The 16261-nt window shown below is 33.6% G+C and overlaps 1 protein-coding gene across 2 annotated transcripts; it reads right to left on the bottom strand.

Annotated features, from left to right (window-relative positions):
• Positions 1–191: 191 nt before the first annotated feature.
• LOC306847425 (trafficking protein particle complex subunit 9-like) lies at positions 192–15449 on the bottom strand. Of its 2 annotated transcripts, XM_079381375.1 has the most exons (9): positions 15409–15449; positions 13907–14492; positions 10832–10977; positions 9956–10081; positions 8316–8342; positions 7178–7299; positions 4675–4801; positions 4382–4598; positions 601–1026 (listed from the first exon to the last, which is right to left on the bottom strand). In XM_079381375.1, the coding sequence occupies exons 2-8, from the start codon at positions 14473–14475 to the stop codon at positions 4468–4470; spliced, it is 1248 nt and encodes a 415-aa protein (XP_079237501.1). In that variant the 5' UTR covers positions 14476–14492; positions 15409–15449; the 3' UTR covers positions 601–1026; positions 4382–4467. The 2 variants fall into 2 exon arrangements, with proteins under 2 accessions (XP_079237502.1, XP_079237501.1); XM_079381376.1 differs by lacking the exon at positions 8316–8342 and having other exon boundaries at positions 192–1026.
• Between the last annotated feature and the right edge of the window lie 812 nt (positions 15450–16261).

Raw genomic sequence — 16261 nt, 5'->3', positions numbered from 1 at the left:
TAGCCAAGTTCTTGTACTTAGTTTTAGGTTATATAAATAAGCATATCTTCACATTTTCTTCGAAACACATGCGCAATACTCTTTCATATATTTATGGGAACCTTATTCCAAGCATCAGAGCCTCGATAAAGCTGTTGATAACAGGAGTGAGCATGTATTTAACACGTGCAAAAACAGAGTCCATGCATAAAGACGTTGATCCAAGCAGAATGTCTTTATTTTGTGCTTAGAGAATAAACAAAGCCTAAATCTTTGCCTTTCCTTCTTTCGTGGTCATAAACATGTACACATAAAGTTCTTGTATACACAGCACATATTCACATACTGCATAATCCGCATTAGTTCAAGTTACCCTTTAACACGGTCAAAAACCATGTTCTTTCCCCATTACCAACATCACCTGGCTCAATACACAGGTGCTCTAATTATACTAAAATCTCTACAATAAAAAATATGGCTCCATAAATTTTACATCAAATTAATATGTTGTGGACATTGTAAAAAAGTTGAGCCCTACTCACTTCATGTGTTTTATAATCATGTCTGAAACCCATATACAAGCTTTTTAAATTAAAAATAGGGTGAGTGATACTTGATTACCTTATGAAAATCAACCTCGAGATGGATCTTGGTCTTGAGATCAGTCTTAAGACCACTTTTTTGATGGTCTTGGTCTTGTCTCGGTCTCGACCGCATTTGTACTCAGACTTGTCTTGGTCTCAGACTAAGAGGACTTGGGATATTGTTTCAAGACCAGTCAAGACCACAACTGCGGGGATATCACTAAATTGTCTGATTGTACGAGTTACATTAAGAACATGTCTCTGAAATGGTTTTCAAAACTGTCCTGGAGCATCCCAGCACTGTCTCCCTCATCGAACAGACCCGATTGAGAGACTGAAATGGGTCAGAAAAGGTGATGAGAGTTGAGAGAAAATATGATGGGTGTCAGATCCGTGTCACGTTCAGCAGCAGCTCTTAAAGAAACAGCAGCCAAAACAACCTAATAACCAGCTGCTGTGATGTCTGTTCATCAAGAATAAAAGAAAAAAAAAAAAAAGAGGAAATCAATAACTTTTATATAGCTGTAAGTATTTATCTGTATTTAGTTTAGAATTTAGTGTTTGATAACTTTATTCAATTTCTGTGTATTTCTGCTGAGGGGCACAGGTAACCTAGCTAAATATAACATTTATTATAATGGGTTCATGTGAAGATTGTTTTATGTTCACTTAAATCAGAAGTTATTTTTAAAGTCTAATAAATGTTCAAATTACTAGCTCTTAATTATAATTTAATGTTTAAAGGCTATAGTCAATGGTTAAATATTAGGGGAATTTTTCTTATAGGGAAATCAGTATTACTTGGTATCAGTGATACTGGCCTTCAGTCAAAAAAAAAGATGCCATTAAACAAATATTAAAAATATGTTGTTTGTACATTAATTTGAAGATTGAATGTGAAATTATTGCAATATAAGTGCATTTAAATACTTTAATGATAGGTGGGATTAATTGCGATTAATTTCAGAGAAAATGTGCGATTAATTAGTTAATTTTTTTTAATTGATTGACAGGCCTAAATATAAAATATTTATATACATATACAGTCATGGCCAAACATATCGGCACCCTTGGTAAATATGATCAAAGGCGGCTGTGAAAATTAATCTGCATTGTTAATCCTTTTGATCATTTAAAAAAAAAACCAAATCTAACCTTTAATAAGATAATAAGAATTTAAAATGGGGGGGGGGGGGGGGGGGGGGGGGATATGTTTTTCTCTAATACACATTGGCCACAATTAACGGCACCCTTTTATTCAATACTTTTTGAAACCTCCATTTGCCAGTTTAACAGCTCTATATTTTCTCCTATAATGCCTGATGAGGTTAGAGGACACCTGACAAGAGATCAGAGAACATTCCTTCATCCAGAATCACTCCAGATCCTTTAGATTCACAGCTCCATGACGGTGCTTCTTCTCTTCAGTTCACCTCACTCATTTTCTACAGGGTTCAGGTCAGAAAACTGGAATGGCCAGCAGAAGCTTGGTTTTGTGCTCAGTGACCCATTTTTGTTTTGTTTTTGAGGTTTGTGTTTGGATTATTGTACGGTTGGAAGATCCAAACATGGCCCATTATAAGATTTCTAACAGAGTCAGTCACTTGTTGATTTTTTTTATCTGTTGGTATTTGATAGAATCCATGATGCCATGTGTCTGAACAAGATGTTCAGGAGCTCCAGCAGAAATATAGGCCCACAACATCAAAAATACAGCAGTATATTTCATTGTACACATGGGGTACTTTTTATCCCCGTGTTCACCAAACCCATCTTGAGTGTTTGCTGCTAAAAAGCTAATATTTAAAGCTTTATCTGACCATAGAAGCCAGTCCCATTTGAAGTTCCAGTCGTGTCTGATAACTGAATATGCTGGAGTTTGTGTTTGGATGAGCTTGGAGAATTTTTCTTGAAATCCTCCCAAACAACATGTAGTGATGTAGGTGCTGTTTGACTTTTTTTTAAGGTTTTCTGACCCCGAGACTCAACTATTTTCTGCAATTCTCCAGCTGTGGTCCTTGGAGAGTCTTTAACCACTCAAACTCTCCTTCTCTCCGTGCATTAGGACGATATAGACACACGTCTTCTTCCAGGCAGATTCATAACATGTTATGTTGATTGGAAATTCTTAATTATTGCCCTGATGATGGAAATGGGAATTTTCACTGCTCTAGCTCTTTTCTTAAAGCCACTTCACTAATTTGTGAAGCTCAATTATCTTTTACTGAACATCAGAAATATATTATTTGTTTTTTTTCTCATTGTGATGGATGATTAAGGGAATTTGGGCTTTGTTTTCCCTTCTATTTATATTTCTGTGAAACAGGAAGCCAATGCTGGATAATTTCATGTTCATAATGACCCTGGATTGCTCAAAATTGTGAATATGAATGGGAATATACTTCAGAGATATTTTACTCATAAGAATTTCTAGGGGTGCCAATAATTGTGTCCAACTGGTATTTGAGAAAAACAATGATTCATAATGATATTTCTCCCCATTTTAAATTCTTATTATCCAATGAAAGGTTAGATTTTTGTGAATTTTTTAATAAAAGATCAAAAGGATTAACAATGCAGATTAATTTTCACAGCCTTCTTTGATCATATTTACCAAGGGTGCCAATATTTTTGGCCATGACTGTATATACACATGGCCACATGTATGTGTGTGTGTGTATATATATATATATATATATATATATATATATATATATATATATAAATTTTTTTTGGTTGCTGGACAAGCACTTTTCTATCCAGACATAAACAATCAGATCAACTACAATAAGGCCAAGAAGAAAAGTATACAGTTTTACAATGTGGTGCATTCAGTTGCAAAAATAAATGTTTAATATGCACTATTCGTAAACTGCACAACTTCTTGATCAGGCCCTTGTCGTTTCTAGACTGGACTACTGCAATGCTCTTCTGGCTGGTCTGCCATCAAACACAATCAAACCTCTACAAATGATTCAGAATGCAGCGGCACGACTGATCTTCAACGAGTCCAAAAGAGCGCATATTACACCTCTCTTCATCTCCTTGCACTGGCTACCAGTGGCAGCTCGCATCCAGTTCAAGACACTGATGCTTGCGTACAGAACTACCACAGGCTCAGCACCCTCCTACTTCCACTCACTATTACGAACCTACATCCCCTCCGGAAGTTTGAGATCTGCTAGTGAGCGACGCCTTGTGGTACCATCACAGAGAGGCTCAAAATCACTCTCCAGAACATTCTCGTTCACCATTCCTGGCTGGTGGAATAATCTTCCCACCCCTATCCGGAACGCCGGATCCCTGGCAATCTTCAAGCAACAACTGAAAACTCATCTCTTTCGGCAGTACTTGACTTCATCCTAAAAAAAAAAAAAAACTTTCCCTCTATCTTTCTCTCCCTCCCTTACTAGCTTGTACTTATTTGAACAATGACTGAGACTTGGTGTTACAAGCACTTCCTCGGTCTGATTGCCTCTTCAAGATGAATCGCTTTTTGTATTCCCCAATTGTAAGTCGCTTTGGATAAAAGCGTCTGCCAAATGACTAAATGTAAACATAAAATTTTTATTTCACTATATAACACCGTTCTATAAAATCAAGGCCACTTTACAAGCCACAAAACAAAAAAAACTGCCAGTGCATTCAGTAATGTTAGAAAGCATTTCTACCTTCAAATGACCATTAAAATCGACCAAACAATGACTGTGAATGACCATTTTTGTTAAAGTCCCATCTAAATTTAGGCTTAACAGCTTTAAAAACAATCATTATAATAGTACAACTTAACCAGCCCTAGAAGAAACATCTCGTGTTACCTTTGCTGAAGTCTTTGGGGTCTAGAGAGAGGCTGTATCCCGGCAGGGTCTCCAGCAGGAGTTTGCAACAGGCCTTCCAGCCCGGTTCAGGGATGGTGGGCGCCACACACTGCATGGCTGCGACGCGTTTGAAGAACGCTGATTTGCGGTGGAAGCCGATGAGCTCGTAGAGCTCTGACAGCACACTGTATCGCTGGATCTTCTCCTCTTCTGACAGCTGAGCACATAAACATACGCTCAAAGACCATTTCTAATTGAGCAGCTTTGAAAACTGACTTGTTGCAAGCCCTCACCTGGCCTAGATTGATGTAAACGGCGTTCTGCAGGAATTCTGAAGCCTCCATGGCTCGTTTCTGAATGGCCAACACTCTGACAGCCTTTAATACAGGCCTCCAGCTCAATCACTCCTGCAGTCTTATACTTAAAGACAGACAACAAGATTTAAATTTTTATGAGTTATGAGCTGTCAATTTAAACTGTTAATTTAGTGCATTATTTATATTAAAAAATAATTACAAAAAAATAAATTAACGCAATTAATCATGGCCAGGCCCATACATATCCATTCAAGACATTCAAGCTTAATTAAAAAAAATAAATAAATAAAAATAAATTTTTAAATGGTTTTTAAATGCACAAAGGTTTTGCGCATACGTTTTGGCTTTTTTCACAAGTTACAACATAATAACAGATTGTGAGAATTGCACTCTAAGAGCATGAATTATAATTTTATCAAATTTAAAAATGACAAATAAAAAAACAATTTTAATTTAAATTTGTATTTTTTTTAATTTTTTTTTACTTTTAATAATACTTTAAATAATAATAAAAAAAGTTGTGTTCATGATTAAATCATACTATTAAATTACATTTATTATTAAATTCTTTAATACAATAATAAGTAAGGTTTTAAAGACATATTTCCATAAAGGCACATCATGCCCATATTTCAATCATTCTGCTATACATGTTTTGTCTTATTTACAAGTTAACATATAATTTCAGATTGTGAAAATTGCCCTCTAAGACCATAAAGATTATAATAACTAGCAATACTGAAGTGCAAAGACTAAAATATTAGTTTTAAAAAAACTGGTTAGAAAATTATTTAATAAAATGTAATCATTAATAAGTGCAATTATTAAACCTTTTTTTAATACAATAATATTTTAATTGCACAACAGATAAATAAGGCACAAAAAATATGGATTCAGGAATTAATTTTAGTTAAAAATCATGCTGACCCCAGTCATTTCAATCATGCTGCTATATATGTTTTGGCTTACTCACAAGTTAAAATATAATTTCAGATTGTGAAAATTGGTCTCTGAGACCATAAAGATAAAAACTTGCAATATTGAAGCTCACTGAACTATATTTAACGAAAAGATCTGCGGGTCAGAGAAAGGCCATGCTGTACGTCCATCTCTTAAGTGTCTCTGTTCAGGATGTGTCATCATCTTTGAAAATCAACACTCAGCAGGATAGTTAGTGGCACAAAGTGCTCTGTTCAAATCCATGAATTTACAAGGCTGCAGTGTCCTCTGCTGGAAGAACAACTGATGTGGCAGAAATGAGCAGTTGGACATCGCTGAAAGGAACAGAGACTGAATAAGCAGCTTTTTTCACAAGACGGGGGTCAAATACTTTACTTTTCATGAGTCTCACTCAAGACGAGAAACAGTGAGTTTAAAATGCACCATGCAAAACGTTAAGGGCATCTCTAAGGGCTACTTGCAGAGGCATTGTGGGTAACACCTACTTAAAAACGAGCCGGCCCTGTTTGCCATCTCAGAGTGAGAGTTGATGAATAATTAAACAGAACTTTGAGTGTTTAATAAAACAATAAGCCACGAGAAGCTGCATGTTAAAGTGGTTTTACCACAGTTAAAAAGAGATGTGCACTTAAAACTCCCTTAACTGGAGTAAAATTGCTATAATACAAGACTTTGGTAGACTTATCATTTTTAAAAAGGCCACATATCTATGTTCAATAAATAATTATATTTTTATGATTAAAAGAGTTCGCAAAGGCTGTTTTACAGGTGCTTTAAATGTGCCTCATTAAAATCAGATTTTAAAGCTAAAACTCTGTTTTGCAGTTTGTTAATAACTGACAGTAAAGACATTTATATTTTAATAAAATACCTCCACTTCAAAAAAATGCTGTTGTTTTGAACTTTCTATTAATCAAGCATACTGACAAAAATATTTACATTATAAATTAATTAAGAAGCACAACTGTTTTCAAAATTGCTAATAACAATAAATGTTTCTTGGGCAGCAGATCAGCATATTAGAATGATTTCTGAAGGATCATGTAACACTGAAGACTGGAGTAATGATGCTGAAAATTCAGTTTTGCATCACAGGAATAAATTATATTTTGGAATAATTTAAAATAGAAAACAATTATTTTTAATATTTCACAATATTACTGTCTTTACTGTATTTTTAAATCAAATAATTGCAACACTGAACAAAAACCTTAAATTAATTTAGTTTAACCTGATTTACTAAAATAACAAACAAAAATTTATATAACTTTACAGACACTTAAAAAAAATAATAATTTTTTGAAAACAACAAAAATTACTAAACTTTAACTGAAATTAAAATGAAAGCAGAAAATATAAAGTTAAAAATGTATTCTAAATACGGTAATAATAAAACTGTAACAGTATTTCAATGGTACTAAAATAACACAAGGATAGAAGTTCCAGAAAACAAAATTGATCCTCCACAGCAGAGAACAGCATCTCAGATAGAGCAGATCCTTCATGTGCAAGAAATTACCTTGCCGTAGTAAGAGATGGCTTCCTTGTACTTCTCGATGATGTCCTCCTGACTGAGGCAGTTCTTGGCTCGGCCGATCTCCGTGCTCGTGTCCGCACTGATGCCATTGGTCATCAGAGCACCTGGACAGGAAGACAAGAGAAACGACCATGATAAATGCACCATGAAAGATTAAGAAAACAAAGAAAAAGAAGCCAATTCTGTACTCTGCATGCCACTGTAACACATCACCTTATTTTTAAAAGCTATAAAGCCTAAAGTCCACAATAATATTAAAGATTTTTGCATTATGCCGCTCTGAGATAAAAGATTCTGCAAATGAGTTAATCTGTCTGATGCAAGACCTGGAACTCCACAAGCAATCTCTTGAATTAAATATGAAAGTCATCAAGAAACATATTTAGAGGAATGAGAAAAATAATTACACACTAGGGATGTTTGTTAAAGAAAGAAGAGTTACCCTGTTTACTTTATTAATCCATGTCCCTGGTCGTATTGGGAACGATTCAGCAGTGCATCATTTTTTATTAAACTTTAATAACCTTCTGGAAAGGCTTTTCATAAATACTATTCAGAAACTGCTGGTTTTACCTGGCCAACCGCATTAAAGAAATGAGAATTCAATTAAAAACCATTAAATCTTTTTTTATTATGTAAATTGAATCCCTTTAACAAATTTTCACAAGAAATACAAATGACACCAAAACACTGGCCTCTAGTGGCAGCAAATAGCAGAAGTTGTAAAGTCTAAACTAAAGCTTCAAACCCATTAGTTATTAATAAATCATCTTCACAAATACAAACCGATCTGATCAGTATCTACTGATTTTTATAATGGAGGTTTAAATCAGTCATTAACATAATAACTACTACAAAAATCGATAAGAAAACGCATAAATATCCCATCTAATGATTGCAAAAGTGTTAGAAATCCAGCTGAAATCAAAAGAAAGGATTCAAATCCATGCACTGAAATCACTGTAGATATTTTCATTGCTTTCGGATTAGAAACACAAAAAGCCACCCAAACACCTGCACACATGCACAAGCACAACAAAGTAACTACAACTATGTCACAACTGCATAAACGGGCAAGAACAAGAGCCATATCTTGAGCTACACAATTGCTTTACTGTACCTGGATCAATGAGAACTTCCTGAGCGCCTGAAGACGGACAGATAAACAAACAGAGAGGGAGAGACAGAGAGAGAACCTGGTTCACGCTTGGGCACAAGCAGTGAGCAGTGTTAGTACAGCACATATCAGGGCACAAAATGGTCTGTTATGATCCTGACATTGCTGAATGATGATAAAGCTGTGGAGATGAGCAAACAAGCAGCAGAACTGAGAAATTATGGGCTTTTTCTAAATAATGACCATTAACAGATGCTGAGGAAGCATGCACGCTATAAAAAAAAAAACATTATTCATTCTCTTGGTTCAGTATATATTAACAAAACATCTTGTACGGTAAAAAGCTGTGTGTTTGTAAGAAACAAATCCATCGAGGAATTTTAACTTTAAACTGCCTTTTTTTTCTGGCTTTTGCTTCACAAGACATTAATAGAGTCATGTGGATTACTTGTGAATTAATGCTATGTTTTTATCAGCTGTTTGGACTCCCATTCTGACGGCACCCATTCACTGCAGAGTGAATTTACTGGTGCACAAAGTGCTAAATTTCTCCAAATCTGTTCCCATAAACAAATAAACTCATCTACATCTTGGATGGCCTGAGGATGAGTAAATTTTCAGCAAATTTGTATTTTCTTTTGTGTGTGTACTATTCCTTTAAGTCATACTTAAAATGTGAATGTCACTGGATTAGATATTAAAATATCAAACCAAACAGCATCTGCACAAATGCTGTGAGAGCTCTTTTTGCTCTTCGTTTTGAACAGCATCTATTTTTGTCATTATACAACTGTTGTGTGTAAAAGTGTCTATTTGTTGAAAAATTAAATGCCTTTGATATGATAATTTGTTATGCATCAAATATGAAATTCATTTTAAGTGTGAAAATACTTTTTGGAACTACTGTAGATGCAAATCTGTTGCAAAAACCCTACCGCAACGCATTAATTAGCAAATGAAACATGTAAATGAATGATATGCTTATTTAGTTCAAATACAATGTTACAGAGTCGTGAGGTTTACACATAGGTTAATATGAGCAAATTTATATGAATTTTTTATTATTTATTTAAAAACAAAAGAAAAATGGAAAGAAAAAGGAAAAAATACAGAAGAAAAAAATTATAAATTGTACAAAATAAATAAATAGATCAATTGAAAACTGACTATGTTGCTCTGTTCTAGAACGCTCTCACATTCCTCTATGCTTTGGATCAGCATAACAGACTGAGCAATAATCATGTGTCTGCTTTAGACTAAACGCTTCTGCTGCTGTCAGTGGAGAAAAGATTCAATCCTAATGCAGTTTCATTTAAGAAATAAACATCAAAGAGCAATAAATTACATCTGAGCATGAGCAGACACATCATTTAAGAGACATTCCACTCTTTCACTGGTTTATTTACACATTCATTCATGATGGAAATAAAAACATTATTTCAGTTTCCATAGGAGATCCTCACATTTCTTTCTTGAATATATGTGTGTGGGGAAAAAGCAAAGATACACAGATCTACAACAGAATTAAATATTAAATCTAGAATCTCTCAAGCTATTAAACCAAAAATACGATGAAGAAAATCATCTTTATACTGTTTGTTTGGATAAAAAGTGTCGTTATAGATGTGTCTGACTGCACTGACCAGGTCTGTGTCTCTTTCCAGCGTCGGCAGCAGAGGAGACGCCAGGTTTGCGGGCTCCGCTCTTCCCCGCAGTGCCTCCTGGGTAATGAAAGATGACAGACGCAGAACACAACCCCTCCAAAGCAGCTGAGGAACAACACACAAACCATTTCACTGTTACTATTCCTCACATCTGCCATGCAGGTTTTAAAGCCAGATGCATTTAGGCAAAGACTGAAAATGTCAGTTGCTTGGAGTTGAACAGTTGGAGATTTTGATGAAAGCTGACTGGGTTTGTTAGCTTAGATAGCTGGTCAGCACATGAGTTTAAAAAAATGGATATCATTTTGCACTGGCATATAATTGATTTTATCACACCAGGATCATTATAGTAACTAAAAGTACTAAAACTTGATGACTGAGATTTTAAATAAAACAAAATTTAAAAAGGTTTTTAACATCTCATTTTATTTTAACTTGATGTTCTAAAAAAAAAAATATATATATATATATAACTAAAAATATACTAAAATATACTAAAGCTTCAGACTTAAAATGAAAACAGAAAATATAAAAATAGAAATGAATAAAATTAAAAATATTTTAAATATATTTCCTATTTCAGCTATTAACATTTCTGATTTTAGTTTAGAACTAAATAAATTAATAATAATTTAAAATAAATAAAATATTCATAAATTACTACAATATTACAAAGACTACTACATTTTATAAAAACAACAAAATTAATAAAACTTGAATTTAAATGAAAATATAATAAACTAAAAACTATTTAGCAATATTAATAAAAACTATAAAAGTATCACAATGATACTAAAAGAACACTGACTTGGTGTGAAAATATATCTGTAAATTATTTAGCAATCACCGTCTTACCTCCCAGCCACAGGAAATCATTGACAGACCGCAGCAGCTCTACAGCCATGTGATAATGTACGAGGGCGTCCTGTAGCATGCCTGCCTGCAGACACAGATCCCCGACGTGCTTCCTCATGCGGCCCTGACAGCGTTTCTTGTAGTGCCTGAGGAAGATGAGCAGCAACAGGCGTCATTTACAGCAAACATTCAGCATTTACGCACAGAGCTTAATCGATGCAAGACGCGCTCGCAGCCAAGTGCAGGTGACGTCAGCCATATTTAATTAAAGTTATTCTTAGCGGTGGATCTTTGTCATCTCATTTGGCTCTCCTTATATGGAACACAAATATGCTGATGTGGTTTTGCGTCAAGCTTGGTCTTCTGTCATAGCCCAGGATTTACAGACAGAGAGAGGGAGGCTGGAGGTGAAGATACTGATGCAGAAGGAAGGGGATGCACAGGCAAAACTGGGAGGGGGAGATTTTAACTAAAGGGGACATAAAGCAACTTGATGTCAATCCCATGGGGATGAAAAAAACTAAATCAATTTTTTTAAACGAGGGATTTCTATTTTATAAACATGAGGTAAAACGCTTGTGGAAGGACCCCTATAGATAGTGTGCAAGAGGGTCAAGTGTTATTCAAGTGAGAGCCAGAAAAAGGAGAATATTCTTCATCATTACTTTTATAAGTTTACACTTTTACATAGAGAGGATGTCTCAGTAAACAGATAACTACTTCATTTTTTATATATATATATATATATATATATATATATATATATATATATATATATATATATATATATATATATGTGTATGTTATGTATATTCATACTATTACTTTTATACATAAGTAAATACATGAATTTAGATTTCTATATATATATATATATATATATATATATATATATATATATATATATATATATATATATATATATATATATATATATATAAAATTAGCAAGATTATTATTAATAAATAATCAATTAGCTGAAACCTACATTATAGACCTTAAATACTAAATACCTTAAAAATTAAAACTTAATAAAAAATAAATCAACACCATACTTTTTATATATTACTACATGCATTAAAAACTAAAATATATTTAAATATATAATTAATAGCATTGCTTTATATAAATAAATATAATCTTTATAAACAATCTATATTTATAATCTTTATCTAACTTCCGATCGAGAACTTTTCTTAGAGTGTTTTCTATAGATGCATAGATGTCATATTCAAATTCATGCTGCGACCGTAGATGAGATGAGCAGAAAGCTTTGCGAGCAATCACTCATGAATTACTGAATGACATCCATGCATTTCTACAGTTAAAAGAGACAGAGATAGTGAATAAGAAATACAGTTTGCTTGACTAAACGCTTTCAGGCACCAGGACCCAGAGAATCGTTCCCATATTTCCAACACGGATTCAAAATATTCTCACCATAAAGGTGAAGTATGTAATTTATGCATAACCAAACAGAACTGCAAACCAGTACAAATCTACCATTAGTCAAGCAAACAGAAAGTTTGCCACTGGTTTATTCAGCCAGGCAGCTCAAAAGAAAAAAAAATGACATACTTCACCTTTAAAAAATTGACTCAAAGACGACATGAGGACACAAAGTTTCAAAAATCTTTTTCCGGTCCTGCACATTGACTTTCATCTGAAAAAGTTTGACCTTTCTACTCTAAACTGAGACACAAGAGAATCAAGGTCCAACCACTGTGTCACTGACAGGGAGAGGAAGAGGCTGATCAGGTAAGAATGAACTAAACCGGCTCACCTTTTCACACCCAATAATAAACTCACAGGACAGTATGAAAGAAAAGAAGAAAGACAAATAAAACAAGGCAAAACAAGAGAAGGGAAGAAAAACAACCACCATGAAAAACAAAAGGCAAAACTCATGAAACAGGATAGAAGATCATGCACGGTTGACCTCCAAGCAAAACCATCATATTGTGGGACTCCTGGGCATTCAGTATTTACCGCAGTCAATTCAGACTTCATATCTGAAGATGAACTGCAGCGGGTTCATGAGTTGAAAAAAGCAAATAACTTCTCAAATGATAACAATTTTAAATAAATCAATTCAAAATAAAACACTTATAACAATATATAAAATGCATAATTTTTTTTATTCTTTTATTTATTAATTTATTGGACTATTATAATTTTATCTATTAATTTATTGGACTATTATAATTTTATCTATTAATTTATTGGACTATATTATAAATATATAAACGTTTTATTTTAATATATAAACGATGTACTTGTATGCTAAAATGCAAAAACATACATATAAATAAATGTGTATATATACTATATATAAAATATCTAAGAATATATTATTGTATTAATTTAGTTGAATGTGATGTTGGTTACTGGCCACATGAATGACATATGAACATGCTAATTTATTGCCAAATTATTACTATAAAAATAAATTAATTCATTCAAACTAGCACGCTTAAATACATAAATCTAAATATTTTATTATTAAGATGTTATATATAATATATACATATAAATATATAAATAACACTTATATATAAAATCTCAGGTAAAGTAAATATTTTAGGTCAAAGGCTTTCGGCTGACAAAAAGTTTGGAAATCCATTGTCTAAATAAAAATAACAAAAAATAAAACAATAAAAACTCAAATCAATCAGTATAAATGCTACAAATAAATGTAAGCATCACAACATTATAATGTACAGTATGAAAAATACACATTAAGAAATTTTCAAAAGATTACATTTAGTAGTGATTAATAAAATATTAGCGTTTTTCAAGAATAACTTCCAGTTAGTATTCGATGATAGTAAAGGTAATCTAAAATGTAAAAATACAGAAAAATAGCACGTACAAGTAAATCAAAAAAAAAAATTTAATATCAGCTGATAACTGATATAGTACTTCTTTATCATGCATGCCATAGCAAGATAATAATTAAGTGTTAATTGAAGTTTCATAAGCCATTCTTTTCTAGATTCAGACATATGGGTTTTCCAATAAGCGATTAATTTGGCTGCCAATATAGATGAACATATTCTCAGAGCACAATCTCACCTGCTGTCTGTGTCCAAGCCCACAAAGTCCTTCTTCTCAAACGGCACACACAGCAGTTGTATCTCATCACCGGATTTATCAGTTGCTCTGTCCAGCCTTTTCGACTCCAGGACAATAAATATAGACTCCACGAAATCCTCCACCCGCTTCTCCACATCAGGACAGTCGTCGTAGCTGGGGTAGAACGCCACATCTGTCCGCTGCTGTTCTGCCACCTCCCCCTGCAGCCGCGAGTCGTACAGCGTGGAGCCGAACACCTCCTTCTGCCCGTGGAACCGGTCGGACGTCTGCGGCCACTCTTTGGCCATGGTGCAGCTGGTCACTGAGATGAGACCCACCACTTTGCGGTGGGTCTGAAAGTCGCCCCACTCATTGTTCTCAGGGGGGTAATGGTTGCGGTACCGGATGAAGAGGACGCGCTGGGAGTCCCATATGTTAACCTGACTCACGCTGGTGATGCGTTTGTAGATGCGGAAGAACTGGTCCTCTGGGACGATGCCCATGGGCTGGACCACCACCAGGACCGTCTGATGGTCCTCAGCACACTGCATGTAGTCTGGGACGCTCATGTCTGCATACAGCAACTCTATAGAAGGAAAACCATCCACAAAACAACATTGTTTTATTATAGCAGGTTTCAAAGGCGTTTAATAGAGTTTTCCATTTATTCTATTGTACATTTTAATCTTTTGATGTCTGATGTAAATGTTTTTTTAAAACAACAGGCAAAATAGAAATTCATATTAAATCAGAAATATATATAATATAATACACACAGACAGCCAAAAGGCTGCATTTATTTGTTCAAAAATGCAATAAAAACAGCAATATTTTACTTAAAAAATACTTTATTTTACTTAAATAACTGTTTTGTAATTGCATATATTTTAAAATCTGTAATTTATTCCAGTGATGCAAAACTGAATTTTCAGGCGCCATTACTTCAGTCTTCGGTCTCATATGAACCTTCAGAAATCATTTTCTGATAAATTATTAATTATGGTTATTAATATCAGTGTTGAAAACAGTAATGTAATGTAGTAGTGTTCTGTTTGACAGAAATTAATGTTTAATCTTCATTTAAATACACTGTCTTACTAACATAAAAGGACTACAGAATTCAGTAAATAAGTAAAATAAAATCCCAAAATGTGTAATATTCTACATATTCGTAACCATAAACTTAATAAAACAAGAGTGCATTACAAAATCTAACCATAAAAATAAACAATGTTTCAGCCTTAAACAAAATCTTAATGCGTTCCTTATTAAATTAATTAACAATCATCATTGTTTGTTCATTCAAAATGACACATTTGTGTTTATTTAGATCTGATTTCAAAGGCGTGTTTGAATGAAATATCTTCAAATGTATCAGCTGATATCAACGTGTCAACAGCGTATTAACGTACGTTATGAAACTCACAATTTCTTCCAATATAACGCTGGCAGAATAACCACATGCTTTTAAAGTGTGAGAGCAAAAGCTTGTTTTTACTCACAAACGCTCTTCCTGTGTACACTGCTGATGCTTCTTCTCTGCTGCAGTCTGCCAATGAGAAAGAAGCGCGTGACTCATTCTTGTTTATAAGCGCCCCCTGTTGGATGGGCTGCAACATTCGCTGTGTAATAATATAACATAGCATAACATATATGCTGTCAAATTATTTTCAAATTATATATGTATGTGTACTGTGTATTATATATATGTAAATACACACACATACAGTATATATGTTGAAAATATTTACATGTCTATACATTTACACACATATTCTTATATTTTATATTATATATAAATGTATTTAATATAAAAACATAACATATTTTTCTTAAATATGTGCATGCACGTGTTTGTATTTATATATACATAATAAATATACACAGTAAACACACATATATTATGAAAACAAAAACTTTTATTTTGAATGCACTAAATATAATATAATAATGTTAATCGTATGTTTAACGTTTGCCGCAAAAAGAAAACTTTTCTACGACATAATTCATTTTCTAATTCTAGTAGATTAATATAATAAAAATATAAAATCTTTATTTTTTATTAATATAATATTTTTATTTTAAATATTAGCCCAGGGGTTTTCAAACCCGTCCTGGAAGACCCCACTGCCTGCACATTTTGAATGTCTCCCTAATCAGACACACACCCAATTTAGTTCTTGCAGTCTCTACTAATCAGCTAATGAGTGGAATCAGGTGTGTTAGATGAGGGAGACATACAAAATATGCAGACAGGGGGTCCTCCAGGAAAAGGTTTGAAAACCCCTGATATAATATATCCAGAAAACGTTTCCAAAATGTAAGCGAGAACTTGCTCATCTGAGAGACCGCTCC

This window comes from Barbus barbus (assembly GCF_936440315.1).
Source record: "Barbus barbus genome assembly, chromosome: 27".
Lineage (NCBI taxonomy): Eukaryota > Metazoa > Chordata > Actinopteri > Cypriniformes > Cyprinidae > Barbus > Barbus barbus.
The sequence above is the reverse complement of the archived record's forward strand: the minus strand, read 5'-3'. Positions and strand labels throughout refer to the sequence as shown.

Bases quoted from the DNA above. Each gene is read 5' to 3' on its own strand.
- LOC306847425 (XM_079381375.1), bottom strand. From the start codon at position 14,475: ATGAGCGTCCCAGACTACATGCAGTGTGCTGAGGACCATCAGACGGTC. The intron at 10,978-13,906 runs GTGAGATTGTGC...CATCTTCCTCAG, and splicing joins GGCTTGGACACAGACAGCAG to GCACTACAAGAAACGCTGTC. The intron at 10,082-10,831 runs GTAAGACGGTGA...GTTGTTCCTCAG, and splicing joins TGATTTCCTGTGGCTGGGAG to CTGCTTTGGAGGGGTTGTGT.